This window comes from Onychomys torridus, chromosome 8 (genome assembly GCF_903995425.1).
Source record: "Onychomys torridus chromosome 8, mOncTor1.1, whole genome shotgun sequence".
NCBI lineage: Eukaryota > Metazoa > Chordata > Mammalia > Rodentia > Cricetidae > Onychomys > Onychomys torridus.
This window is the reverse complement of record NC_050450.1, coordinates 92055596-92083263: the sequence shown is the minus strand read 5'-3', so window position 1 is coordinate 92083263 and position 27668 is coordinate 92055596. Positions and strand designations below refer to the sequence as shown.

Below are 27668 nucleotides of genomic sequence, written 5' to 3'. Positions count from 1 at the left end.
AAGCAAACAGCTGAGGATGTAGCTCAGTTGGTAGAGTGCCTGCCTAGTGTGTGTGAAGCCCTGCATTCAGTCCCCAGTGCTAGATTCTCCCAAGTGTGGTGCTGCATGCCTGTAATCCCAGTACTCAGGAGGTGGAGGCAGGTGGTTCAAATGTTTAAAGTTATCCTTGACTTTATTGCAAACTAGGACTACATGAGACCTTGTCTCAAAACCAACCAACCAATCAACTCGGCCACAAGAGAAGATATAGACAAGCTAGAGCCTTCTGTGTAGCTGCTGAGAATGCACAGTGGCATGGCCATATGGGGAGCAGGCTGGCAGATTCCTCTTTAGTTATACCGAGAGTTGTAGGAGCTGGCATCCTAAGGAGATCCACCCACAAGAACTGAAATCAGATTCACCGTGGCCAGGGCTAGAGGAGGAGGGATGGGGTTTCCATTCAGGATGATGAAACATTCTGGAAATAGTGTTGCGGTATATTTTATTGACGTATGATAACTAAACACATTTGTAGGCTACGATGATATTAACACCTCAGAATTGTGTACTTTCACATGTTGGAATGTGAGTTTTTACATTCATGTGTACTTTACCATAACAAAAACTAAAACCAAGAAACTAAGCCTTCACTTTGGTCCACTGCAGTAGCACTGTCCTCAGAATTGGTTTAATTTTGGTCTTCAGGACTCTGGCGGCCGGTGGGCGCCCTAATGAAGCTGAGAATATGTGAGCCCACCATATTGCTCATTCTACCATCCCCCATGCAAGATCCTCAGGCTGGGGGTGCCCTAGGTTCACAGAATTCTCTGAAGCCTTCACTTCATGTGCCTTTTGTGTCCAGTTCACTGGGGGTTTGGGGAGACCTATTTGGTCCCCAGTGCCCCAGAACCCCCAGTCCACCAGCCCTGGAACTGTCCTCCTGTCTGTGTGGCTACTGGTGCCTTTGTTAGTGCATTCACAGGAGCAGCTGGGCTCTTTGGACCTCCGCTACTCTCCCAGCTCTATTTCTGCAGAATCCTCTAAAGACCTCCATTTACAACCTTCTGGGTAAATTCCTGCATTGGCAATGTTGCCCGACCCCACTGCCACCCTCACCCAGGATCTGGGATCTCAGGGGGTCCCCAGGTAGTTTGGGACAAAGTGTCTGCCTTCCAGGGGGACCCAGGTCCTAGGTGGCAGCTGGAATATTTATCTTCATTCAATCAAGGTAGCGCTGCAGATGGGGGCGGCGGGTCTTATCCTAGTCAGGGACTCTAGGAGGTGGGGAAGGGACTGGGTGCCATAGACCCTCTCCTGGCCTGGCTCAGTGGCCCACACTTTTCCAGCTGGAGCAGATCTGGGCCTGGACACTATTTGTGTCCTCCTCACCACCCTGGGAATGAAGGCCAAAGAAGGGACAGCTCCATGTTGTCCACCCTAGCTGGGTGTCTCAGCCTCTCTGGGTCTCTAAAAGGTCCTGCCCCTGCCTTTGTCCAAAGGGCTGGGCTTCGGGGGTCTCTCTAGGACCCCACAGAGAGACAGGAGGAGTGGCTAGTGGTCTGGAACTCATTTCATAACTGTTTCCTAACTGCAAAGAGCTTAGCAAAATCCACACAATCCAGGTCTTCCTCACCCTGAGCTGCAGGGTCCACAGGGTTGGTGTGTTAGCAGGAGACTGGGAGGCCATGCTGGAATGTGGAGCCAGGGCAGGCTGGGACACTGGGAGGTGGGCAGTCTGAGGCTTGTGTTTTGTGGGCTCTTTCCACCAGCTCATTTCTGAGTACTACTCGTCAACTGACTGGGAAGCCGAAGAATGTCCCCAAAGGGAGGAGATAGGTCTTGCGGGTACATGGTGGAACACTGGAGCACCTGAAGCTGCCTGGGTTCTCCTCCAGCCATGCCACTGCTGAGTACCCTCAGGAAGGCCTCTTATCCTCTCTGGGCTCCATTTTTCTTGCCCATTAAATGGGAGAGCAGTAGCTGCTTTATAGGGTTGAATGAGGAGCAGTGTGACCCCCCCCCTAATTGAGGTCTGACAGTCAGGACTGGGATCAGGGTCACTGCAGAGGCTCCCTCCTCGTGTTGGGCCCAGTGTGGTCAAACTGGTGAATTTGAAATCATGGGTGGACCTGGAGGAGATGGATTTGAGGCCAGTGGAATTCTCTGCGGGGATCCTGGATGGGGAACACAAGGCTGACAGTGGCTTCTGGTGACCTGGGCTGTACAGTTTGAAATGAAGCATCACTTGAAGGAGGGGGATGAGTGGAGTAGAGAAGGGAGAGACACTGAGCACACAGCCTCAATTACTTCTTCCCAGCTGACCTGGCAGCTGGACACAGGGTGAGCCACTGAAGACGCCAATTTGACATGCTGTTGGAATCAGCCTGAGACCCTATGTCAACCTCACTGTCCCTTTGCTCCAGCATTGCTATGAGGATCTTGACCTTCCAAGCCAAGGCCGGAGCACTCTGGAAAGGGAAGATCCCCAGATGTGCAGCCAAGCCTTCCATCCTCAGCCTTGGTTTCCTCTGCTGCAAAATGGGCTGATTCTCCATTGAGTTAAGGGTTAAGGAACATGTTAGAATAGATTTGGTGGATGGTAAAGCAACCTACAGAGGATCCAGTTAAGGTAAGTACCACTATCTGGATTCAGACCCTTTCTCCTCCCTCCTTAGGAGGGAGCTGATCTTCATCTGGCTGCTCCTGTCTTAGCCCTAAGGCAAATGCCTCATCAGCACAGAGGCTTGGAAAGCCAAAATCCCAGGGTGGGAACTGTTTTGCCCCCAGGAAGAGAGAGCTTCTCCCCTGCTGCTCTGTGTCCACCAAGAGAACCTCAGGAGAAGTGAGATCTTTTGCAAGAGGGCAGCTCTCGGGAGACTGTGTTCCCTAGGTGTGATATGGAAAAGCATTCTTTTGGACATGAAGAACAGATCTGTCCTGGGGCCAAAGAGGGCTCTGTGACTCCAATTGGCAACTGTTAGGCCCTTCCACAAAGTGAAGTGCGTCAATCCACTCCCAGCTGGAGGAAGTTCCCCCTGCCCCTCAAACCTTGGAGCAGAATGGCCCATGATGTCCACTGAGGGGCCTGCCCAGACACTGCCTGAAGCTGGGAACACATACTTCCCCCAGCTACTCACTGCTTAGTGTTCCTACTTATCCCAAAGCAGCCTCCTCTTACAGCCTCTGGTCAGGAGGCCCACCCCTCATCTCAACCCGCCCCTGCTCACTCAGGCACACCCAGCTTCTCTGAGACAGCAACCCCCCCCCCCCCCCGTTTCCTTAGAACACAGGCCCGTGCTGCCACATTGAATGACACCTCACTCTCTCCCTCTTCTGCTCAGGTTGAAAGACAAGAGTGGAGAACCATCTCAGTGTGACTGACAGTCAGCCACTTTTGGTCCTTGCGGTCATCTGGCAGGGCTGCCTTTTGCTCTCCCTAGGCCACCCCATACTCCTAAATTGATGTAGAAGCCTTCAGCTCATTGCTGTCTGGCTGTCCTCTGGGCCTCCCATGCCCACCTCTTCTTAAGGGCACACTTCTGTTTGGGTAATTGGCAGGGAGGGCACTCCACGTGTCCTTCAAGAATACACCTCCTCTTCCATCCCCCCACCTCGGCGCAGCAGGAGGTATGGAGCTCTCCGGCCACAGTCATCTGTCTGCTCCTGGCATTTCATGTCACATACCCTTGTATGCAATTGTGTGTGTGTGTGTGTGTGTGTGTGTGTGCATAGGTGACCTTCCTCCCTGGCCAGAGACACAGAGGCATGTCCCAGGTGGCACTGGGATCCTCATGGGAATTCCACCAGTTTCTGTGCTTACAAGGCACATGCTGGCTTCCAGAGGCCTGTGGTGTGCTGCACCCGACAACTCTGCGACCACACGGATGGGGCCAATGCAGGGAAACTTGTGTCCCTCAGGAGCAGCTCAAATCAGTGAACAATGGGTGATGGGAGTTGGTGGATAAATATCCCAACTCAGCTCCCTTGCCTCATGCTACAGGCTCCTTAGCAAGCTAAAGCTCCCGCTACCTGCCATGGTGCACGCATGCTGTCTGACCTTTCCCTTTCTCTCTTTGCTTGGCCTTCCCCACCTCTGGTCCTGCCTTGAGATTGCTCTGGCAACCACATCTCCATGTCTGCTTCTGGGAAGCCTCCTCACCAAGAGCTGCCCCTGCCCCCCCGCCCCCCCCCCCCAGACAAGGTTTTCTCTGTGTAGTTTTGGTGCCTGTCCCGGATCTCGCTCTGTAGACCAGGCTGGCCTCGAACTCACCGAACTCACCGACATCTGCCTGGCTCTGCCTCCTGAGTGCTGGGATTAAAGGTGTGTGCCACCACCACCCAGCAAGAGCTGTTTCTTTTCTTTCTTTTGTAAAAAGGATTTACTTATTTATTTTATGTATATGAGTGCTCTATCTACATGTACACCTTTATTTCAGAAGAGGGCATCAGATCCCACTATAGATGGTTGTGAGCCTCCATGTGGTTGCTGGGAGTTGAACTCAGGACCTCTGGAGGAGCAGCCAGTGCTCTTAACTGCTGAGCCATCTCACCAGCCCCCGAGAGCTGTTTCTTACTAAGTAAGTATCCTTGGTCACACCTACATCTTCATGTCTGGAGTTCATACTCTGCCTCCAGCCTTCATGCTCATCCTGGATGGTGTGAGTGGGATCAGGCTTTGTGCTAGGCAGTAGTCCCTGATTTCTACTTCTCAGAGGGCCCCTCTGGCTTACTCCCAGCCCCAGGAGAGTGCAAACCTCCACAAAGGTAGTTGAAAAGATAAATATTATTTATATCACAACTCCCCCCCCCCACCTTGGTCCTGCTATATAGCGCCTCAGCCCTCTGACAGAGCAAGAGCTGGACCATTCCACGCCTGGGAGTAAGGGGTCTGTCAGTTAGTTGTCCCAGGAGCCGCCTGTCCTGGTTCAGGGCACTTGAGCACAGGGCCCTTCTTGCTTCACTCAGCCCATGAGCGTGTTCTAGAGGCCAGCCAACAAAACTAGTGGCCTGGGCACCCAGGGGACACTACTTCCTTAAAGGCTGGGCCCACTTGATTCTCCCTCACAGGCAACTCAGTCCCCTTCCCAACCCCCACCTTCTCACAAATCAGAAGACACCCAGAGGCAAGAGGTGGTAGGATTTCAGGGCAGGGGGACTGTTGTCAGTGGGTAAGTGACACAAAGCTGGATTGGCCTGCAGAATAGTAAACATCTAAGGGTGCAAGGCAGCAAGGCAGGGCTTTCCAGTGGCAGTGCCATGGTGCTGATGACATTCTGGTGGCTCAGGAGTGGCTTCTAGGGTGGTGGAGTGCTATCTGATGATGCCACCAGATTTCTACCGCTATCTCCAGGTCTTCTGACTGGAGCATGTGACATTGGTTCTCAGTAGCATCCAAAGGCATCGCCAAGATTCAGAGGCTTCACAATCACAGGAGAGAGTTTCCCATGATGCCCTGGGGTAGCAGGTGGCCTCCCCACAGCTGCTGAAGACTAAAGATCTTCGGTGAGCTGCTTTGGGAAAAGACAGCTTTCACAGGGCCCATTAAACTTCTTCAGGGTTTCTAGCCCCCACTCTCCGAGAAGAATGGGCAGCAGGGAGCCAGATTCCGTGGGTCCAGCCCAGTGCTCTGAGCCATCATCTACAGCTGGGCAGGTGCTCAGGTCTGCAGCCCAGGGGTAGGATTGGGAAGGCCGACTGCCTCTGCAGACAGGCTCGCCAGGGAGCTTGTGTTATTCCCCCAGCCTCAGGATTTGGGGGCTGCTCTGTGGCCTGCAGCTCACACTGCTGTGGACTGCTTGATGCTGTGGAAGCTGACTCTGGTGGGGGAGGTGGGGATGGACATGGCTCGGGCCACTCGGGCTCTGATCGAGTGCCTGTCCTGCCACCGATGCCACCTCTTCCGGATAGCAGAGCGGACCTGTGGGCACAGGATAACTGGTGACATCAGAGCTCAGGCTCAGGACTCCCCCGCCCCCAGCCCAGCATCCTCTAGGTTGCTATAAGCAACTCCCAGGTGTCACGACAGCGTCTATATAATTCACGTAATTACTACTATTGGTTTGCTATTTGCTGAGCCGGTTTTCTCAAGTGAGGAAGGGACACCTTTTTCCAGTCTAACAAAGGTGCCATCTGGCCCTTGCCAATACAGAACCCCTACCCTTCCCGACTCCTCCAAAGACAGAGACCCTATCTTCTAGCCACCCCCCCGCCTCCCTCGTGCCATGCCTAAAGTCAGAAGGGGAGCTGTCCTCACGGGTGCAGATCAACAGGAAAGGGACATCTCAAAGTTCCCTGCATCAACCCATGGGGACCTGGGAAGAGGGAGGGAAGGGAGCCCAGGGCAGAAGAGACACAGGGGACAGTTCCCGCTCTTGGTAGTCTCAGCCCCGGCCTTAGGTCCTTACCTCGCTGTTCAGAAAACAGTAGAACACAGACACGAAGAAGCCCTGAAGGGAAGAGGGGAGTCAGAGGTGAGTGGGGTCCTACCAGCCCAGGTTGCTCCAGCCCCCCAATCCTCCAGGCCTCCGCCAGAAGAATCCTCACTCTTATAGGTGCAAATAGGTTTTCCCGGAGCCAGAGTGGCAAGGCTCAGGGAGGATGCAGGTACCTGAAAGGACTCCAGAAAGGAGTTGAAGTAGATGAAGATGACCCTGGAGACCTCGTCCTCCCCAGGGTTGACAAAGAATAACATGTAGGTGATGCCCAGAAGGGGCAGCAGCACCAGAGTGGCCTTCACAGCTTTCCTGGGGAGGAAGAGAGGCTGGAGTCACAGGCTGCCCAGGAGGGGTGAGCCTGTTAGCTCTGGGGAGAGTGATGGGTTTGGGAGATGTCTAAGAAGGGGGAGCTGCAGTTTCTGGGTTGACCGACTGGCTTGGAAGAGATCTGGTTCAGAGGAGGCTGGTACCTCTGAAGTACCCCTGGGGAGCCAGGTACCTGTACTGAATAGTCTCAGACGTGGTGGATGCCCGGAGTTTGGTCATGAGGATGCGGACAATGTTGAAGAGAAAGATAAAGTTGATCTGCAATTGGAGCACACCAGCGGGAGTGAGGATGGGTGAGGTAGGGATGGGGACATGTGGCAGGGATATGAGCAGGAAATGCAGGTGGGTGGGGGTGGACGGGACAGGCCCTCAGTTCTCTCAGCTCTGTTCTTGGTTCTCTCTGCAGCCACTCACCCCGCCCTCTTCTCTCTCCCTCTCCCACGCCCTCTTCTTTGATCCTTCTCTCACTAACACTTAAAATTCCTGGCCCGGGTTCCCCTCTGTGGCCACCTAGTAGAGGGTCCTTTCTATCCATGGTAGGCAGATCGTCGCTCCCCATGGTGGCTTGTCTCCTGCTACCGCCCCAGCCTCTTACCAGCAGGACCAGGATCATGGGGCCCTGGTAGATGTAGTCAGTGTACACTCCAGGACGTTTGCCAAACCAGCACCTAGAAGACCACGGAAGGAAAGGGAAGGGAGGGGTCAGGAGGGTCTTTCCAGTGGCATAGTGCTTGGCCACAGGGCAGTGCTTGGCCAGAGCAGGATCAATGCCAATGGCCAGGAAAGGGCACCCCAATTTCCAAGAAATACAAGCCAGTGGACTCTGCTTCAGTGCCTCAGTGATCCTATCTGTAAAGTGGATGGTACCCTCTGCTGTGGGATGTGCTCCTATCTATCTGCAAAGTGGATGGTACCCTCTGCTGTGGGATGTGCTCCTATCTGCAAAGAGGATGGTACCCTCTGCTGTGGGATGTGCTCCTATCTGCAAAGTGGATGGTACCCTCTGCTGTGGGATGTAGTTCAATTTTTCTGCAAAGTGGATGATACCCTCTGCTGTGGGATGTGGTCCTATCTATCTGCAAAGAGGATGGTACCCTCTGCTGTGGGATGTGCTCCTATCTATCTGCAAAGAGGATGGTACCCTCTGCTGTGGGACGTGAAGCTAGAGCAAGCTCTGTGGAGGGAGAGCCCGTGAAAGGGGCCCCTGAACAGCCATCACCCTCATCCATGCAGTTGTGACTATTTGTAAGGGTCCCTCAAGATGGGACCAACTGCTGACATTCCCTCATAGGAAGGGGAGGGAGGGTCAATGGACCCTAGCCTGAGAGTCCAGCCATTTCCTCCTGTACTTCTAGGCCTGTTGTAGATAATTCTGCCCTAACCACACATAGCCTCATGTCGTAGGAGGTGCTAGAGTTTATAGAGTTAACTGAAGGTGAGACTCCATTTATGTGGCTATAGGGAAGTCACTACCCATGCTGTGGGAAAGCTTTTGAGTGGTGTGGCTACTTTGAGGTTGCCAATGCTCTTAAAAATAACCCTTCATCTATGCCCTGTAAGTGATCCCAGTAAATTCACTGGTTTCCCCAGTTGGACTTCTGTGAATTGTATTTGAGTTTGTCGTTGGACCCCCACAAGGAAGGGGTAGCTGCTTATTTGTATATCTCAGGGAAGGAATTCTCAAAACATCAAGCCAGAAACAGCCTAGAGCCTGGCCTTAGCCCTGCTGTCTCAGGCGCCCACCGAGGGACTCTGGGAGTAGCTGTGGCTAACATGCTCACTGCCCTTCCACCCAAGTTACTAACAGCTAGCAATTTCTGTCGGACTCCATTGGAGAGCAGCCTGTGCAGGAGAAATGTCACAGCCAACATCTATGGCAAAAGGTCGGGTTGCTTTGTAGTCTCCTGAGCTGCCCGTTAGCAAGCTTGGGGGAGTAGGTGGGGACAGGGCAAATCGGAAGTCCTGTGTCCTTGCAAGGGATGCTTCTGCAAAGTAGGATGTGAAGTTTGTATATGTGACCATCTGGCTGTAACAAGTTTGTTTAACACTACTCAGGTCATACACCACTGTTTGTGGGCTCCAAACTCAGGTCTCTGCTCACCTTCCCACCTCACGTTCACATGCCCAGAATCTTTCCGCTGCACTGCCTGCATCTGTCCACCAGATGGAGCCTCAGGGCTGCTCAGACCTACCTTTGTTTTTAGCTGGCACTTTTTCTCCAGCTCCAGGGTGGGAAGGCCTCTCTCTTCCTTTCTTCTCTCCCTCCTCCTTCCCCCTTCCTCACCCCCATCTCTTGTACTCACATTTTCACATCCTACAAAGCACAGGCAGCCCCATCCAGGAATTCCCAAGAGGATCCCCCGGGAACACCCCACCCCCACTTCAGTGAACTGGCTTCCTGCAGCCTGCCGCCCACCCTGACGCTGTGCAAACACTCCAGTCTGAGGCAGAAGGAACCACTTTCACAAATGTGGATAATACTCTTCCAGACTTCTGGTGCAGCCCAGTGAGGGGAGAGGAGGGCCCTGCCACTGTGAACCCCCAGGCAATCCGTCAGCCAGCTGGGATCTGGAAATGCTTATGGGACACTTGTATTGGCTTCTGCTTTGCCTGGCTCCTCTCACCTTCTCCGTCATTCTATGAAGTTCTCAATCTTAGCTTCACACTGGAACCACCCTGTTACCCAGCCCACACCTCAGGCCCATAGAGCATGGAGCTCTAAGGTACAGAACTTTCTGGGTCTTCCCATATGATTCTTGTGAGGGGCAGCTGGGAATGCCCACATGTGCAAGCTGTGACTTCAGGGTTGACTGGGAATGCACACGTCTCCTTTACAAACAACCTGAGCCTTCAGAGAGGAGCTGGAAGAGTCTTTGAAAGCCCCTGGACCAGTTTCCATTAAACCCACACAATCTTATTGTAAAACACGCCTTGATGGTAACAAGCATTTGTGTAGCATTTACTGGGTACCAGGCACTATTCTATGTGCTTAAGTGTGCACGGATGCACTTCTTCCTCACTACAGCTTTGGGATAGTAGCTAGAAGGAAGATGCCCATTTCACAGATGAGGAAACAGAGGCCTGCTGCGACAGCCCCAAGATCACATAGCTACTTAGTGATGGCACAATTCAGACCCTGGGCTGCCTGACTTTTGGTATTGCTCTCCTTAAAACTCCAGACAGGTGCCAGGCTGGGACCCTGGCTGTCTAGCTCCACCTTTGGCAGAGCACTAGAAAGGACCCTAGAATTGAGGCCAGTGCTCAGCTCTGCCTTTGTTGATGCAGAAGCCACTGCCTTTATAGGGCAGACAATGGCCAAAGTCCCCTGGGGAGCATGCTGAAGAGCTAGGCTCTGATCTCACAAGTGACTTACTTTTCATTGTCATAGTACAGCTTCCCGATGGCCCATGCCACAATGATGGGGAAAGGTACACCTGAGAGAGAGAGGGGCTGTCATTGAAACTTTGATGGAAGACCCCAGGACAGCCCAGGAACTATAGCAGAGCAGGGAGTTCTGGGAGTTGAGTTCCGATGCTTCCTTCATGGGGATCCCACTACTCTCACCCCTAAGAAGGGTGCACACACTACCCTCCTGACCCGGAAAGCCCATGTCCTTGGTGAGGAGACTCAGGGGCAGGGCTGGCCCAGCTCACCCCAGCCAATGCAGATGAACATCCACTTGCGCAGACGGTCAGTGGAGTATGTGAGCACAATGGCCGTGTGCAGGTAGCAGCCCTCACCAAACATCCAGAAGAAGTTGGTGACGTGGAAGTAGTTGTAGGCAGCTGTCACCAACCTGCACCATCCCTGCCCCAACCAGAGATGACAATGAGCTTGAGGGGTGGTCAGGGACAGTGCCCCACCCTCAGGCTCTTTGGGGTCCTTGTTCTGTGGGTACCCAGGCCTGGCCCTCCTACGGGGCAGCTCCACTCTAGCCCCTCCGACCCAGGCTTGGACTTTGCTGTCTCCCTAGCTGGGACGCACCACATTGCTCTGGTGGACCTCGGGGCTCATGGTGAGCTGGACCACAAACCACGTGGCGTTACGCAGGATGAAAGCCGAGATGAGGTTCCAGTGGATGATGTTTCTCAGGCACCGGATGCTCCTGGGGCAGCGGGAGTGGGCAGGTGGTAACAGCAACAGGAGGAGAGAGAGAGGGGGGAGGGATGAGCGTGGGTGCCAGCATCCTTCCAGCCCAGACGCAAGATGGAGGGACTAAAGCCTGGAGTGAGTGGGGCTGACTGGTTGACCTGAGCTCCACAGGGCCTTTCCTATCTGGGGCCACCAAGATATTCACTCCTGGCAGAGCCTGGTGTGGTCAGGGGTTCCCCCTTGGTTCTCCACACCGCAGGATTGAGAGGCAGAGGGCTAACCAAAAGGAGAGACCTTCAACAGTAAGCCCTCTCTTGACTTGACTTTCAGTTCCTGGCCCCACCCACTCCCAGCTTTTTCCTATCACTTGGGCCATGACACATTTGACCTTGAGACAGGGATATCACTCTGTGGAACTCTCACCGACAAGGATCTACCTGCCCGATAACCCCAAGAGGGATGAGGACCAGCTTTAGGAGTTGGTAACACGGGTGAGCCGGGCTTTGTTCCTTACTCTGCTTCCTCCAGCAGCTGCTGGGGGAAAGGACAGATATGACTGCCAGAGGTCCTAAGAGACCCAAGATGCCTGCAGACGCTCGCTCTTCCCTTGTACTCAAGCGAGAGGCAGGTTACTCCTTTGTCAGTGCTCTCATCCTGGAGCTATGCCTGGATCTTCTCTGCCTCACCTGCACATGCTCAGGGGCCCAGGGTTTAGCAGGAAGCAGCGCCCGGGCCCTCTCACCTGAGACGCAGAAAGAGGACAAAGGCCACCAGGAGGGCCACCAGGGAGATGCAGTGGCCCAGGTAGTTGATGATGACGGCAATGTGGTAGTGCACTTTGCTCTTCTTCTGTGGCAGGAGAGAGAGTCAGAGTTGAGGCTCCTGAACACCCATACCTCTGCACCCATTGAACGAAACAGCTCCATGAGGACAGCACCGGGAAGGGGTGTTGGGGGGACAAGTGGGAACAGTCACAGGGTTTGCCCTGCTCCAGAGTGACCCTGTGAGCCATGCGCCACCATGGAGTAGCACCATCCACTTGGGCCAGTCTGTCTGCCATGCTGTGCAGTTAGGCAGATAGGAATCAAAGCTGCACCCGTATCATACAGGGCTCCCGAGTCACCTTAACAAACACTGTACCCACCCACACATAGACTCCTGTGCTCGCAGATGCTCATGCCTAATTCTGTCCTAACACCATGGCTGTGGTGGGTGCAGAGACTCTGAGATTTCATCCCTCATTCACTTCTGAACTGAATCCCCATCTTCCTGGTCGCACCTGAGTCTGGCTGCACCAGGACCTGGGTTTGGATCCCTGGCACTCACATGAAAGCCAAGTGTGACTGTGGGGATCTGTAATCTCAACAGGGTATCAGGGAAGCTGGGTCCCTGGGGTCCTAGCCTGCTGTCCCAGTGAGACTGTCAGCTTCAGGTTTAGTGAAGAGACCCCTGTTTCACAAAAAAATAAGGTAGAAAACACCCTACATCCGCCTCTGACCTCCATAGGCACTCATGGATGTATTTCCCCCCATGTGTCTATATATGAACACATGCATGTACCATACACAAACCCTTGTAAGAAAGAACATACATTCTTCATTCCTGGACCTTTCCCTACTCCTTGCCTGGCCCAGGGGCTGCCCCAAGTGAACAATACCTCTTTTCATTCTTTCCCTTCTTAGAAATTGAATCCAGGGCCTTGAGCAGGCTAGGCAAATGCTCTGCCTACTATGAACTACATCCTCAGCCATTCGTAATTTTTAAAAAACATTTTAATTACATTTATTTATTTATTTATTTATTTATTTATTTATTTATTTATTTTTTGAGACAGGGTTTCTCTGTGTAGCTTTGGAGCCTTCCCTGGAACTCACTCTGTAGCCTAGACTGATCTCGAACTCATGGAGATTTGCCTGCCTCTGCCTCCTGAGTGCTGGGATTAAAGGTGAGCGCCACCACCGTCCGGCTCAACTACATTTATTTATTTATTCAGTGTGTGTGTGTGTGTGTGTGTGTGTGTGTGTGTGTGTGTGTGTGTAGGAGCATGAGGATGGCCGTTTGTGTCATGGCTTGTGTGTGGAAGTTAGGGACGACTTGCACAAGCCAGGCCTCTCCTTCCACCAGGCGACCCTAGAGATTAAACTCAGTTTGTCACACTTGGTGGCACTTTTACCCACTGAGCCATCTCTCTGGCCCCTAACTTCTTTAATTATTCAATTATGAGTATACAATGGAAGCTACTGGCAAGCATGTGAAAGCCTTCCCACCCAGAGTTCTCCTTACCCTATAGCTTTGAAGTGACTCTGGAAAAAGCTGCAAACACATCTGTAGCTTCCTTTCCGGAAAAAGAAACCCAGAGGAATGTTGACTTGCTCAAGGTTATCAATTGCAGCTTAAAAACCATCTCTTACCTACACGTGCAGCTTGGCAAGACATTGATGGTACAAATCAAGTCCTTACTTCACAGGGGGCCAGCCAGTACCCAGTGCCCAGCTCTCTGAAGATTCCCAATGCAAAACTCCCAGGCACCCTTTCCTAGGCCCCAGGAAGGCGGGACATCACATGAGCAGCTCATGCCTCGGGAGCCCTAGGACCCCAGGATCGTGAGTGGAGATAGCGGGAAGGCAAGGGGAGGGGTCCATTCTGCCCTAAAATGCCAAGGGTCTCTAAGGGCCTTTGGCAGATGCCAGGATCCTACCAGAGGCTCCAGACAGGCATGCACAAGGCAAAGCCTGTCTGGAATCAGCACTTGATTCTCTTTTATTAAATTTTCCACACATCCATGCTGAGAAGCCCCTGGGTAATAACAACATCTGTGGCACTGAGCTGCTGCCATGCCCCAGCTTTCTCCATGGACCTAGGAGGGAGAGGGAAGAAGGGCTTGCTGGCCTCTGCTGTCAGAGCCCTTCCCCTGGTTGCTCCACTTGCTCATCGGGGTGCAGCTGGGTAGTTTTGAGAGAAGTCATTACTAAGCACCTACTGTATGCTGGGTCCCAGACCATAATCCTCAGTGATGTCACGGAGACTGCCCCTTGCACTCTTGTTTTCTGGTTGGAAAGGCCACACAACTGATCCAGGCTGTACAGCTAGCAATCAGAACCCGGGCCTGCCTGGCTCGTAGGGTCCTCTTCCCCTTCCACCCTCAGGGTTAGGAGGAGAACAGGCAGGGATTAGGGGAAAGGCACTCTCTGGGGTGCTCTCATCTCTGCTGGGTCCAGGATCTTGGTGGAGGGGCTTCGCCAGAGAGAGTGCAGCTCAGGAGGGTTTTTCTTCAATGAGGGTTGGAATGGGACAAAGCCCAATGCCTCAGCGGCCAGAGATCCAGTTGGGTCAAGCTCTGGGTTCCCCCTGCCTCACACCTCAAGGGCCTGATGCAATCCAAGGAACAGGACACCAAGACAGCTTCAGGGATGCCAATGTCTGGAGAGAGTGCCAGAGACACCTGAGACATGGCAGCTGCTCTGATATGAATATGAAAGTTTAAGTGCTGGAAACTGGTGCCCAGTACAGAGCTGTTGGATGTGGGGCCTCCCAGCAGAGTGAGTACCTCACTGCAGGATCTGGTTCCTTCTAAGAGGATGTGAGGCCCGTCTGCTTTCTCTTTCTTTGCCCTCTGTCATGAGACAACACAGGAGGAAGGCCTTTGTAAGATGCTAGCCCTCAACCTTCAATGTCTCAGCTTCCAGAACCAAAAGCCAATCCATTTCTAGTCATTACAAATGACCCACAAGCTGGGGATGCAGCCCAGCTGATAGAGTGCTTGCCTAGCATGCATGAAGCCTTGGGTTCGAGTCTTAGCAACCCATAACACCAGGAGTGGTGCCCTATGCCTGGAAGCCCAGAACTCAGGGCTTGGGCTTACAGGAACGGGAGTTCAAGTTTAAACAGTTTGTTTAGATTTGTTTATTTTCTCTTTGTGTCTGAGAGTGTTTTGTTTGCATGTGTGTGTGTGCATCAAGGATGTGCCTGGTGGCTGCAGAGGTCAGAAGAGGGCATTGGATCTCCTGGAACTGAAGTTACAGATGTTACAGAGTCACTGTGTGAATGCCTGGGGTGGAACCTGGGTGGGTGCAAAGAGCAAGTGCTTTTGACAGCTGAGCCATCTTTCCAGCCCCCCATTTAGATAGGAAGCTTGAGGTCAGCTTGGACCACATGTGACCTTGTCTCAAAAATGAAAAGACTCATTCTTAAGTATTCTGTTCCAATAACAAAACCATATCAAGACAGTTGCCAATACTCTGAGAGATGAAAACATCTGGTGGCACCCAGGCCGAACGGTGACACTGAGAAATTCCATTAACAACCAGAGCTCCAGCCAGCACTGTCCAGAAAGACACCTAGGAACACCCAGAGAGGGAGCCAGCAGCACCCCAAGGAAAAGCTAGTAACACCCTACGAGGTTGTCAAGAGACCAGCCAATAAATGTCTCAAGAGATAGCCAATGATCTCCCCGGACTCCCTACAAAAGATGTCAGTGACATCCTGAGTCCTGGGGACAAGCCATCAGGAACTGCAGATGTGAGCCAGGTGGTGGTGGTGGTGGTGGTGGTGGTGGTGGTGGTGGCGGCGGCAGCGGCTGCTGCGGCGGCACACGCCTTTAATTCTAGCACTTGGGAGGCAGAGGCAGGCAGATCTCTGTGAGTTCGAGGCCAGCCTGGTCTACAGGCACCAAAACTACACAGAGAAACCCTGTCTCAAAAAAACAAAACACATACAGACACACACACACACAGACACAGACACACACACACACACACATACACACACAGACACACACACACACACACACACACACACACACACACACACACACATACACACACATAAACACAAGAACTGAAGAAGCCACTGTATTCCCAAAACACAAACTGGACAGAACCAACCCTGGGAAGCTTGAGCAGTACTCTTTCCCTGTCCAGTCTGGAGACCAGAGATCCACAGGCTCCCTGAGGAGGGTGGCACAGTGGGGTGCTGGAGAGGGACCTCTGTGCTGTGCCCTAAGACCAGACTCTAACAAGCAGTTTCTGCTGAGCTGATTCTGACCAGGCTGGAAGAAACCATTTTGCCCCAGAGGCCAGCGCCATCAGACCTGTGGATGCCCTGCCAGGATGAAAGCAATGAGCTCTCCACAGCTCCTTCCAGGTGGCCTGCCTCTCTCACTCCCCATTCCTGCTCATCATACTTGGGGCATTTCCTGTCCATCTGGCTTCCTGAGTTGCCTCCCTTACTCCTCTGTGGGTGGTCCATACCTCTAATTCTTAAAGTGTGGTCCCTAAACCAGCAGTAACAGCAGCCAGGGGTTTACAGACATCTTGAGAAAGGCAGAGTCGAGCCCCACCCCAGATGCACAGAATCAGAATCTTTCCTTTAGCAAGAAGCCCAGTAAGTTGCTGAGCATCTGCACATCTTAGCATCCCATTCCAATCACTGCTCCACCTCCTGCCCTGACCCCTGACTCATAAACTCTCAGAGTCCCTTTCCTGTCCCCACTGGAACCTCCCAGGAAGAGCTTGAGGCCTTGTGCTCAGTGGGGTGTGGGGGAGGAGATAATATTTGTTTCAGGGGAACAGACAATAGTTGAGGACAGTGTAAATGGTCACTTTGTGGGTAAAGCTACAGGAAGCAGAAGTTCATGCAGGCTCTGTGCCATCCCTGGCCTAGATGAATCAAGTTTCCCAGCTGAGGATCTGTCTCCAGGAGGTGCCCACTGTAGACAGATCTCTGTACCTGAGTCTCCATGCCCTCACAAGTTTCATTTCTCAGGCAGCCTTCTGAGGACCCTGTGGTGATTTGAGTGAGAATGGCTCCCATTGGCTCCTATGTTTGAATACTGGTCCCCAGTTGGTGGAACTGTTTGGGAAGGATGAGGAGGCGTGGCCTTTATTAGAGGAGGTGTGTCACTGGGGGCAGGCTTTAAGGTTTCAAAAGCCCACGCCATCCTTAGTTCTCTGTCTGCTTCTTGGCTAAGCTCAATAAGCTCTCCATTATTGCTCCGGTGCCATACCTGCCTGCTGCCATTCTCCCAGCTGTGACGGTCATGGACTCTAACCCTCTGGAACTGTGAGCCCCAAGCGAAAGGCTTTCTTTTGTAAGTTGCCTTGGTCCTGGTGCAACCAAAAAGAAACTAAGACAGAGCCTTTATTTGCACCCCATCCCCCACAATGCTTGTGATTGATCTGGGCTTATCCCAGGCTCAGACCTGAGCAACCTGCTGCTCATTCAGCTAGACGCTTGCCTCTTTGTAAACCTGAGAGGACAGAGAAACTTGGAGGCTAGGGGCTGGCAGCAGAGATGGTGTGTTCCCTAAAGGAACTGGTTACTTAGAGCAGCCATGCAGCCTGGCCAGCAGGGGTGGCCAGGGAAGAGCAGCAGAGCCAGACAGAGGTGGACCAGGAAGGGCTGAGTCACTGTGTGGTATATGTGGGTCTCAGTCCCACCAAGTCAGGACCCATGCTACCTGGACCTTCCCCATCCATGTCACCTTCCTGGATTACACTGCCACCTATCCTGACTTCCTGGGAGAAGACTGAGGCATGGTGGGAAGATAAATCTCCTTTCTTTGCCAAGGTTCAAGCTGATACCCTCTCCCTCCTGCCTGGAGCCAAGAGCCGAGTTATTCTTAGCCTCGCTAGGGTATTTCAACAAAGTTCCCTGCTCAAGGTCACAGAACATGGGAGCACCTTCAGCCATCTCTAGACCCCAAACTGGATACCCCCAGGCCAATCCTGCTCCAATCATGCTGCCAAAGAGGGGTGCTCCTAGTCTCCTTACCTAGTCTTGCTGGAAGGAAGGGAGGCTCCCATCCTGACAGGTGACCTAGAAGGGAGGCTTCTGCGATCCCCCACATCAGCCAATCAGAAGAAAGGAGATTAAGTTAGGGCAAGAGAGGTGGGAATCCTGAGTCAGGAGACTCAGAGGTGGGTCGGGAACTTGAACTGTGGAGACTCCAGCTTTGCCCAAATCCAAGGGCCAGATGCCTCTTGTTGTATGTGGAAGTGGGGATGTCAGTCTCACTGCGGGACAGCTGGGGAGGCATCAGACGCCTCCATTGACCTTGCAGCTAGGTAGCCACAGTAGGAGAGACAGAAGACTTGTGCTTTGCCGACATGTTCCCATCTGCACCACCCCTCTCTGGCAGGAACTGTGGCTTTAAGAGGCTGTCTGACCTGCCTTTCAGAGCATAAGCCCATCTCTTTCCCACTGTCTCCTCTACTGTAGGCTGGAGAAGGAGTCTCCTGCCCCACCATTTCCTGGCACACCTGCTTCCTAGCTGGGCTCTGACCCTCGCCCAGCCTAGGCCTGCTCAAGTTGGCTCATAGCGGGGTCAGGGTCAGACAACCAAGCTGGTGAGGCCTCGTTGGATCCAAGATGCCAAGATTCATGCTGCATCCCGAGGAGCTTTCCCACCTAATAGACAGCAGCATGACATCCTTTCAGCTGAAACTGGCCTGGCTTCTAGAAGAAGACATCAATAGCTTGGTGGCTTAAAGCCAAATAGTCTGGGGTGGGGCAAGTCACTGTCCCCATGCACCTTGCTTCATTACTGGTTCTGAACTATGACTCCAGTGCACATTCACACTCTGGCTATGTGACACTGTATGTTACTTCCCACTTTCCAGGTTCCGGTTTCTCACTTTCGCTTCATGTGCCATCTGTTAAAAATGCCAGTTCCTGGGTTTGGGGATACAGTTCTGTGGGAAAAGTGCTTACTACGCGAGCATGAGGACTGGAGTTTAAATCTCCACATAAGAGCTGAGCAGGGGAGTTAGCTATGGCTCAGTGGTTAAGAGCACTGTGGTACTCTTCCAGAGGACCTGGCTCCAGGGTTTCTGATGCCCTCTTGTCGTTTCAGGCACCAGGCACACATATGGTACACAGGCACACATGTAGGCAAAACACTCATAAAAAATAATAAAAATAATTTTGAAAGCTGAGTGGCTGTGGCGGCCCACCTGTAGTCTCGATGCTTGGTGGGCGAGACAGGGGATCTCTGAGGCAAGCTGCTAGACCAGCTGTTGCTGAGCTTTGGGTTCAGTGAGAGTCTGCCTCAGTAAATAAAGTGGAGAGTGATCTGGGAAGATACCCTCTGCTGTCCACACAGATACATACATGTGCACATGTACTCACACACATGTGATCAGGAATATGTACATACATACATACATACCACATACACATCTAAAAATGCCCATCCCCAGGTTGTCCCTGGGAAGTTTGACCTTATAAGTTCTGGTGCCTGTGTGTGAACAATTGCTCTGGGTGAGATTAAGCATGTCTGGAAATCTCAGGTTGAGATGGAGGGTCTTCAAGTTCCTTTCTAACTCAGACCTTTCAGATGATGGGATTCCCAGGATCTCCTGAACCAGTTTGCCTTCCTCACTCCTAAGGCACAGGGACCCAGCATCCTGACCCCAGCCTCCTCAGAAGGGGTAAGGGGGACTGTATGTAGAGGCAGTGACAGAAAAACCCACACATTCATGCACCTGCTAAGTTTAGAAACTGAGACTGGCCCAGTAAGTTACAGCACATCTGGAGAGTGGATATTATAGAATATATGTCCAAATATAAAGAGCATGAGGATGCCCGCTCTAAACTGACGTGAACAATCTCTGGGAAAGATGGCTACATGAAGAAGCAGGTGTCAAGTAGTCTGTTTAACAGGTGACGTTGGGCTAGAAACATTATGCATAGACACACTGACTTGTACAGGCAGAGGGCATGAGACACTGGCAGGGACAGCAATGGGAGGGGGCACTTCTTGCTGCGTCCCCTTCTGTACCTTTTACATTTTGCATTCCATGTAAGCAACAGCTGCTCAAAACCACTGAGGTTTCGCAAAGCGTCTCTGGGGCTTTTTAAAACTGCATCATCGCCCCGCTTCCAGCCCTGGTTCTGACACAGACCCCAAGGCTGGACCCTGATGTCACTGTTCGGTGTCAGTGTGGATCCAGCTGCTGTCTGGCTTGACGGCACCCCAGCCCTGTCCCACACCCAGTGCAAGCAGCCAAAGATCAATGAGAGAAGAGGGAGGGAGGGAGGGAGGGAGGAAGGAAGAGGGACCAGGACTGAATTCACTATACTCAGCACGTCCAGCAGCTCCCCACCAGCTTCCCAAAGGCAGAGCCTCAATACCAGCTTCTGAAAAGTTCCCAGGCCGCAACTGGCCATGTGGCAGGCACCCAGCTTATGACGGTGGCCCTGGCCTGCCCCTCAGGATGGTGGCCTATCCTCACCTCTTCGTTGAGAATCTCCTGGCACTCAGAGTAGTTCACACGGGCGGCCCAGCTGCCATTGGCCAGGCATTCTCGGTAGCCATTGTCTGGGAAAAGAAGAAAATCATGACAGAAGAGACATCTGTCTGTCCACACATCTGAGCTAGCCCAGGGCCTCCTGGCTGGGACCCCAGGAATAAAACTGGGGGAGGGGTTCCTGATTGCCCCATGTCCTACCTCTTTCCACCTCCTGTACCACAAAGAGTTACATCTGTGCCCTACAAGCTGCCCATAGGGCGTTGGCTCTGTTAGCCCAAACTGGCATTGTCATGGACTTCCCTCACCCACAGGGGCTACATCCCCACAAACCCTCTCCAGGGGTACATTTCCTAGTTGCTATTCTTCCAAGATGTTCTGTGTGGGCTCCTGTATGACAGCAGAGAATGACAGATCCTGTGACTTGAGACACTGGAAGTGGTGGTGTATGTCTTAATCTTGGCACTTGAGAGACAGAGGCAGGCGGATCTTTGTAAGTTTGAGGTTAGTCTGGTCTGTATAGTGAGATACAGGCCAGCCAGGGCTACGTAGTGAGACTGTCTTAAAAAAGACCCACGGCTGGACAAGATCTGGTAGATGAATATGTAGTGACTGCTCATATGGGTGGTTTAGATGGTGGGGTTCCTTGGGTTTGTCCCTCTGTGTGTTCTCATGTCTTACATGTGTAGTGGATACCTCTTCTGTGACCCTGAAGCGCAGCCCTAGAGACATAGCAGGTCACTGCTCTCACCTGCCTAAGACCTTGACGTACATGTCCCTGGGACGTGGCCTCTCATCTGCCCTTAAAGACCTGAGATGCGCCAGCGGTGGTGGCACACGCCTGTAATTCCAGCACTCGGGAGGGAGAGGCAGGTGGATCTCTGTGAGTTCGAGGCCAGCCTGGTCTACAGAGCTAGTCCAGGACAGGCTCCAAAGCTACAGAGAGAAACCCTGTCTCAAAAAACAAACAAACAAACAAACAAAAGACCTGAGATGCACATAGCAGTCCTCTCTGCTCCCTTGTGGGACTTGGATGCGGGACTGACTCGGACGGAACTGCGTGAGACTGTGCCCCAGCATTCCAGAACCTGTGACAATTTTGTTCTGTACAGTGAGTTTTTCTCCCCCAATAAATTCCTTTGCCCTTTAAGCAGACTCTGTGGATTTCTCGCGTTACACATGGGTCTGGCTTACAGAAGGTCCCAACAGTACCATTTCTCTATGGCATGCCGTATTGTGAGAGGCCTTTGGGTAGGAAAGGGCAGATGGCAGGGGCATACTGGGGATGACACCATGTGGCAGGTAGCTCACTAGTAGGCCTGTTACTGCTGCTCTTGGCCTGGCCTGCAACACTGGAAAAGAAGACAGGGTGTGGCTACAAATGGCGGGAGATCCTGTGACTCAGGCCAAGAGGTAGGGGAGCCTGTGACTGTCAGGCCGAGAGATGGGGGAGCCTATGGCTGTCAGGCCAAGAGGTGGGGGAGCCTATGGCTGTCAGGCCAAGAGGTGGGGGATCCTGTGACTTTCAGGCCAAGAGGTAGGGGAGCCTGTGTCACTGTCAACCCAAAAAGTGGGGGATCTTGTGACTGTCAGACTGGACTGTAGTTAGAACTTCACCTCCTAAGGAGGTTGGGAGGGTGGCTCAGGGCTGCTCTACTTAGTTTCAGGGCCTTGGGAAGCAGGGTTGCCCCCAAAGCCCCTTTTATTCACTTCCTGCATAGCCCCTTAGGTAGCAGAGCTGGAAAATCCACTAGGGAGGGAGACCAAGGGGTCTGCACTCTCCTCATCTCCTGTGATGTCTCACTACCTTATCTGCATCCTCTCTGAAGTCAGTGCTGTCAACCATGCTTCCTTGTGTTTCGGGCTCCCACTCTAAGCATCACTGGTCATGACAAAAACTGAGCCTGCGTCATCTCCACTGGAGTCTCTCTTACTAGAATCCACTCTGTGGCTCCAGCTGACCCACAGGCTGGAAGAGAGCTGGGGAAGCTGCCAGATCCCCAGTCCTGCAAGGGTTGGAGCCCTTACAGGGGCCAAAGGCACAGCTTAGCTGTGGCTGGGCAGTTAGTGCCTCTCGGCTCCTCCATTAATTTCCAAAGCTGAAGATGCTCCTCCAGTTGATCCCTAAGGACTATCAGCCTGGGAGCCGCCTCTGTTGGCAGCATCAGGACCAGAGGTAGATGAAGAATGAGGGGCCAGGGGAATTGATGCTGCCTCAACAGAGGGAGCTGGTTTGACCTTCTAAGCTGAAAGGCTGTGGCCTCCTCGCTAACCTGAGAAGCTGTTCTGGCTGCAACTAGCTGATGGGGGAAATTATCTTTATGGATTTTCCTAGCTCTGTTTGGCCTCACTGTGAGCAGATCTGTGTCCTAGGCAAAGCTATGATCTGGGCAGGGTTGGCAACAAGGCCACAGACTCTCTACTGGTGTTAAGTAAGAGTTGATCCCCAAGGGGCTCACGATGAGGATGTCCTGGGATTCTGTGGGGACAGAAGGCAAGAACAAGGGGATTGATACAGCATCAACCAGAGGCTGCTTGTAATATCAGCAGAGAAAGGGGCTTAGGGCAGAGATGTATAGGGAGAACATAAGGCAGAGAGAGGCAGCCCAAATCAGGCTTCAGAACAGGGCCCCTAGAGCTACAGAGTCTGGGTTCAAAAGCTGGCACCATCCTTCCACAAGCTGTGTGACCTTCGGTGAGTCACTTGACTGCTCTGCTTCCCTTTCTTGAGACAGAGCCATCTTGAAGACACTCTGGCCTCTTTGGGTTAGTATTTTTAGCTAGCAGTTGGAAGCATACCGGGCATATGGTGTCAGTCTTATGTTTATTATTGTTGTCTCTGGATTGTATTTATATAACCTTACATAATAGAGCATATCACTTGTCTCTATCCAAGGAGGTGCAGGTGGAGATTTTTATGAGAGTCTCTTTGTTCAATGTCTTCCCTCATCCACCCCCATCATCCGTAGGGTGCCTGGATTCTGTCCCCAGGCTGGACCATCGGAAGCAGCAGGCTTTGACCCAGAGGGACGAACTGACCTGAAGGAAAACAAGCCTTGCACAGGGGCTTGTTGCCAGGGAGGAGCCAACCTCCTGTCTAATTGCTGAGCTGAGCAGTCCTCCTAGAGGATCATGGGAAAATGGATATTTTTGGAAATGTTTCCCATCCCTTTGAAGATCTGATGCCGCAGGAGGGAGCAGCTTGGAAGTCCTAGCAACACCTCATCAGTAAATGAGTTAATTAGAAGCTAATGATTAGGAGCAGCTCTGCCCCCTCCTGATGCTGCCGTGTGGGCACTCCCATAGTCTGGCGCTGGGGCACCTGCATGGGGAGTCTGGCAGCCCATGCCAGGAAACCAACATCTCAACTTTCTTTTTGGAACTACTAGGTGAGCAACGGAATATCTTTGACCCAGGGCATATCTCACCCCACCCCTATCCATTCTGCAGGTAGAGAAACAAAGGCCAGAGAGGGCTCAAAGCCAAGGGCTCTTGAACTATGGACTGTCTGTGGATCTAGAGTGCAGGGGACCCATGTAAACTATAGCACTAATGCCCAACAGCACTTTCTGGGATGTGTCCAGCAAACTTTGGTAATCCCAAATGAGGGTACCCATGGAGAATGGCTGAGGCTGGCTGCCGACAGGCTCTGGTGCTGCAGTGGAGGGAGAGACCTCCTGGGGAGCTTGGGTGTGCCAGCTCATGCTGCCACTGTCCTGGGACAAGGTGTGGAGTGTATGCAGAGCAGTGTTTAGGCTCTAGACTCCCAAGTTTGGACTCCACCTTCAGGTTCTGTGATGCTGATTAGGTTAACAACCAATCTATGCCTCAGTTTCCTCTTTTCAAAATGTGCCCTAATAAACTGGAGGCTAGCTGACTGCACATCATGAAGTCTTCTCTTATCTCTACTTCTTATGGGGTCACTCCTCCAAGAGCCCTTGCCCATTTCCGTACTTCTTCTCTTTCCCTCTTGACCTTCCCACAGCAAACTATTCTGGCTGTATTCCTAATCCTAACCCCTTCATCCACCCAGTGAAGGAGCGAGGGGCAGGAGAAGAGGTCTGGGATTCTGGAATGGGAAGAGGTCTTCAGCCTTCTAATCCCCAGATACGGAGGCCAGAGGGTCACAGAAGGGAGAAAGCACTGATGTCATCCAGTGAGTCTTGACATGGGTCACCTGGTATTTGGTCACTTGTAGCACTTGTTTGGAGCTTTGGGTCACCCACCACACCTTCAGGACTGACCCAGGGGCTTCTAACCCCAGGGACCTAGAACCCAACCTCCTTTGTGGGGGCCCCTGGCCTCCATCTGTTTTTCTCTTGATAGCAGGGACCTGAGTCATTGGTAGGAGAAAGCAAATTAATTCTGAGGGTGGCAGATGCTATGGCAAGGAGCTGCAAAGCCCATCGTGAAGGCTGGGCCTCTAGGGAGCAAGGTGTTTACATGGGGATCCAGTATCTGCTTAGTCTGTGGGTCAGTCCTTCCCCAACCCCCATCACACCTACCTGTGGGCCTGGGATACTTGAATACAAGTTCTCTATCATGGATGTGGCATTCTAGGTGTCCTGTCTTCACAGAACTTCATTGCCCTGGGGTCCTTATTAGCAAAGTGAGGGCTATTTAGGACCATTAAGACCTCTCGGGCGTGGCTGCGGCTCAATGTGACTAACTAGAAGCTTATCCGCTACAGAAGAAGGCATCAGGTAGACCTGCACCTTCCAGCTTCACCCCCTACCAGCTGGCGACTTGAGCAAGTTCCCCAACTTCTCTGAGTCCTGGTGCCTCAGTTATACACTGGGTACTATCTCTGCAAGAATCAGCAGGAGCGAGCTGAGAGCAGAGCTGGTCTTGGGGTGCGTTCCTCCCACCCCCAAACTGCCCCCCTCAGCCCCCCCAGCCTACCCCCCTTCAGCCCCCCCCCCCGCAGCCTGCCCCCCCCCCCCCCCCCCCCAGCCTGCCCTCTTCTTTCCTCCTTACTTGTTGTGTTATAGCGGACACCGTAGAAAAAGGCAGGGCAGGGCCGAACCACCAACTGCCCTGCAGGGCTCCTGGGCCAGCAGGTGCCAATGAGGTCCACCGAGGCATTGCACTGCGGGCCTAGGGACAGAGACAACTGTGAGAAAAAGTGAGGTCCAGCCAAGGCCTCCAGACAGACAGGAGTCTCTCTAGAGTTCCGCCCATCCTCAGCCCCACTAAAGACAGGAAAAGCAATGCCCCAGTGCAGAAATGAGCTCAGCCTATACGAGAACATGGTTTGCGGATCCAGAGCGTAACAAAGAGCTAAGGGGCTGGCTGGCTGGCTTGGTTGGTGAGGATGCTTTCCCCACAGAGTGCTCAAGCATTCACCCAGCACTGGGGAGGTTAAACACACCACTGTCAGGAGTCCAGGGAAGGAAGTGCCTAGCACACCTTCGGCCAAAATGCCTCTTTCCTTCCTTTAAGTTCTCAGATAGACTTCTGCTAGGACCCGAGGCGGGAAAGGACCAAAGGGCCCTAGCTGCAGCTGGCACCAGTTGATGTCAAGGTCCACTAGAGCAGCGAGCGCGGTTCCGCCTGGAGGAGTCTCCAGTTGGGAACACCATCTCCCAGTGTCCCCCGTTTTAAAGACCCTCATCAGAACTCCAACTCTGCCCACAGCTCGTCGACGGATTTGGGCACCCACACGATGGTGGGCGATGCAGAAGGGCAAACGTCCCTAGGGTTTTCCTTTAGATAACTTAAAAACTACTCTGGTTATCTAAACACCCCCTGCCCTTGTGGGAGCTAATTCCCTGCTTTACAGATAAGGGACACTGAAGGCTGGAGAATGCGCAGGGGTCAACCTCAAGAGGCTACCAAGGGGCAGAGTGGCTTTTAAACCCTGGGCTTCCGAGGCCAGCCCAGGTGCTTTCACCGCCCCACAGAGGCCCCTGGCTCGCAGCTGTCTTTCACAGCATCTGGCTGGAGCTCCTCTGTGCCACGTTCCTGGTGCCGGTCCCCGACACTCCCAGAAAGCTGCTGAAGTGATCTGGGGGATATAGCGACCTTTGTACTAAAAGCCCAGAAAGTCCTGGAGGATGAAAGTCTATGAAAGGCTTCAAGACTGGAGCAGAGTAGTGGAGTGAATGGGATAGGCGACAAGAAAGGCATCGGCTTCTCTTAGCAGCCCGGGGTCCTATGGGTGGGGCGGATCGGAGAGGGCGGGGCCAAGGGTATGGGGCGGGGGCAACCAGGAGCGGCCGCGGCTGGGCTCTACTGATTCACTTAGCGGCTGAAGTAGCGCTAGGGTTTCAGTTTTCAGTCCATCTCTGAGAGCTCCAGGGTGGGGGTGGTGCCGAACAGATGAAGGTAAGAAGCACGGGGACCCAAGGATGGAGGGCCTGGAGCAAGCAGCACGTCAGAGCCTCAGACTGTGATGCCCAGCGCACAGCCCTTGCCTGAGATCGCCTCCCCTGGGGCCCTCTGCTGTCCAGTAACTTGTGTACAGCCTGACTAACGTTTGCAGCTTGCTCATCCTGTGGACCCCACGCCTGGGAAAGAGAGCAGGGTCCCTGGGCATCCGGCAGACAGACAGGACCAATAAGATGCGGTGGTGGCACAAGCCTTTAATCCCAGCATGCGTGTAGGAGGCAGAGGCAAGAGGATCTCTGTGAGTTCGAGGCCAGCCTGGGCTACAAAGGGAGTTCCAGGACAGCCAGAGATGTTACACAGAGAAACCTTGTCTCGAAAAACAACAACAACAAACAGATGTGAGGGGGAGGGGGGCAGCATGAATGTTACCAGTCACTGTGAAGGGTGCTTTGCTATTCACCCAACCACTCTGAGTAGAGGAGAAAACAAAGCTGGTGAAGAAGCAGGCCAAATTTGGAGTGTGTGAGGGTGACCGGGGCAAAAAGATAATAAGGATAAAGCCAGGAAGGGCAGAGGAAACGCCTTGAGAAGCAGCAGGTGTAGACACTGATTTCAGAGCAAAGGAATCTTCATGTCCCAGCCAGATGCACCCAAGGATCTCAAAATCTGGGTTGCTGAAGGTCAGATTATTTTGCTATGGTACATATGTGAATGTCAGAGGACAACTTGGGAGAATCGATTTTTTTCCTTTCACCATGTGGACCTGTTGGATGGAACTCAGGTCCTCTGGTTTGGTGGCAAGTGCCTCAGCCCACTGAGCCATCTCAGCCAACCTGAAGCTTGGCATTTTAAATCAACATCCCCTACAGGCACAACTGCCCCTAACAGCCTCCTCTCCTCCCCTCTTGGGTGAGGGTGGTATTCTTCTACTTTGTTATCAAGAGTTTTGGGATAAGGAGCAGTTTGGATCAGGCCAAGCCAGCCTGCTAGCCAACCAGACTCACCAGCCCGCAGCAGCAAAGCTGAGCTGGGGTCAGAGAGCTAACTCTTCCTATGGCCAGCTGGCCACCTATGAACCGCTTCCTAGTGAGTTACCGTATGGCCAGGGAATTTAAAATTATTCTTATTTTCATATACTATATTTTGATCATATTGTTTTCCCTGTCCCAACTCCTCCCAGGGCTTCCTTGGCCTCTCCCTGCCAACCCAATTTCATATTCTTTCCCTCTCTTAACAAAACAAAACAAAAAATTCAAAT

General features: G+C 52.7%; 1 protein-coding gene across 2 annotated transcripts in view; it reads right to left on the bottom strand.

Moving 5' to 3' along the window:
• Positions 1-4492: 4492 nt before the first annotated feature.
• Crhr1 (corticotropin releasing hormone receptor 1) overlaps positions 4493-27668 on the bottom strand; it is a 47942-nt gene continuing 24766 nt past the window's right edge. For both annotated transcript variants that reach the window (XM_036196472.1, XM_036196473.1), the window contains 11 exons: positions 25058-25177; positions 20066-20151; positions 11575-11681; positions 10725-10845; positions 10394-10547; positions 10114-10174; positions 7336-7408; positions 6913-6998; positions 6587-6722; positions 6384-6425; positions 4493-5896 (listed from right to left, as the gene is read on the bottom strand). In XM_036196472.1, the coding sequence (XP_036052365.1) occupies positions 5756-5896; positions 6384-6425; positions 6587-6722; positions 6913-6998; positions 7336-7408; positions 10114-10174; positions 10394-10547; positions 10725-10845; positions 11575-11681; positions 20066-20151; positions 25058-25177 (1127 nt within the window). In that variant the 3' untranslated portion in view covers positions 4493-5755. The remainder of the gene's footprint in view (positions 5897-6383; positions 6426-6586; positions 6723-6912; positions 6999-7335; positions 7409-10113; positions 10175-10393; positions 10548-10724; positions 10846-11574; positions 11682-20065; positions 20152-25057; positions 25178-27668) is intronic.